At 54.1% G+C, this 1,183-nt stretch overlaps 1 protein-coding gene across 1 annotated transcript in view; it reads left to right on the top strand.

Moving 5' to 3' along the window:
• The first annotated feature begins 460 nt into the window (after window positions 1–460).
• LOC103375621 (fatty acid desaturase 6) overlaps window positions 461–1,183 on the top strand; it is a 13,360-nt gene continuing 12,637 nt past the window's right edge. The window contains exon 1 of the mRNA XM_008305938.1: window positions 461–701. Within this exon, the coding sequence (XP_008304160.1) occupies window positions 461–701 (241 nt within the window). The remainder of the gene's footprint in view (window positions 702–1,183) is intronic.

Below are 1,183 nucleotides of genomic sequence, written 5' to 3'. Positions count from 1 at the left end.
CACATTCCTGCACATCTTGTCGTCCTCCCCCCGTCTGTCCGGTGAAGACACTACGGGGTTAACGGTGCCTCCTCTTCCTCGTCTTTCCCAGGACGTCTGCCAAGGTTACTGAGCTGAGGGGGGAGAAGGGGGGAGAGCAGCCGACACAAAGGGAGACCGAGGAGGGAGGGAGGGAGAGGCATTCACAATGTATGAGACACCAGAGAGGAGGGAGTCTTAACAGCAGCTGCAGCTCGGAGGCTTTCTGGATGCAGCCTCACATCTCAGCGGATTCCAGTCAGCTGACAGAGGAGGTGAGGAGGGTCCGGGGCGCAGCAGGAAAGGGGGCCGGGCTTCCTCCGCACTGCTCCTCCGCCTGGAAGCACTTTCGCAATGCTAACTTTGCCCGGCGGACTTTGTGCTCAGGCTGCGGCGTCAAGGACTCATTCGTTACGAGGCGGTCGGCGGCGACGGCGGCGGCATGCAGAGCGTCCCGGAGGAGTGGAGGGAGGATGGGAGGACGGGGGAGACGGCGGACGGGACGACGACGAGTAGGAGGAGGGGGGAGCCGGAGGAGAAGGGTGGAGGAGCCGCGGCTGAGGAGACCCTGATGATGGAGCTGAGCAGGCTGGTGCAGAAGACGGTGAAGGAGAGCAGCTGGTGGGAGCGGAGGGGAGTGGACTGCAGCATCCTGGCTGCAGCCTTCGTCGGCCTGCCGCCCGGTGAGACGCAACTTCAGCCAAAGTCCAGAGTTTCACTGATAGACGAGCTTTTATTCAGGACGGAGGTCCAGTCCTGCAGACATGTCTCCATTCATTCATCAGTTAACAACACAGCAGCTGCTTCATGATCACTTTATGTCTGTTGTTGTTGTTGTTGTTTGTCTTTCTGTTGTTAGTTTGTCTCCTTGTGGTCGTTGTCATGTCTTTGTGTGTCTCTTGGTGGTTGTTTTGTGTCTGTTATTGTATGTTGTGGATTTGTTGTTCTTTTGAGCTTGTTTTTATTTAATTTGTTGGTTTTGTGTGTCTCTCTGCAGTCATGTTGTGTCTCTGTGTTCATGTAGTGTGTGTTTGTGGGTGTTTTTTTGTGTACTTTATGGTGTTTTGTGTGTCTTTGCCATCATTTTGAGTCACTTTTGGTCGTTTTGTGTCTCTCTGAGCTTGTTTTTAATGAATTTGTTGGCGTCTCTGTGCTCATTTTGTGT

This window comes from Stegastes partitus, unplaced genomic scaffold (assembly GCF_000690725.1).
Source record: "Stegastes partitus isolate 25-593 unplaced genomic scaffold, Stegastes_partitus-1.0.2 Scaffold2711, whole genome shotgun sequence".
Lineage (NCBI taxonomy): Eukaryota > Metazoa > Chordata > Actinopteri > Pomacentridae > Stegastes > Stegastes partitus.
This window is presented reverse-complemented; position numbering and strand designations above follow the sequence as displayed.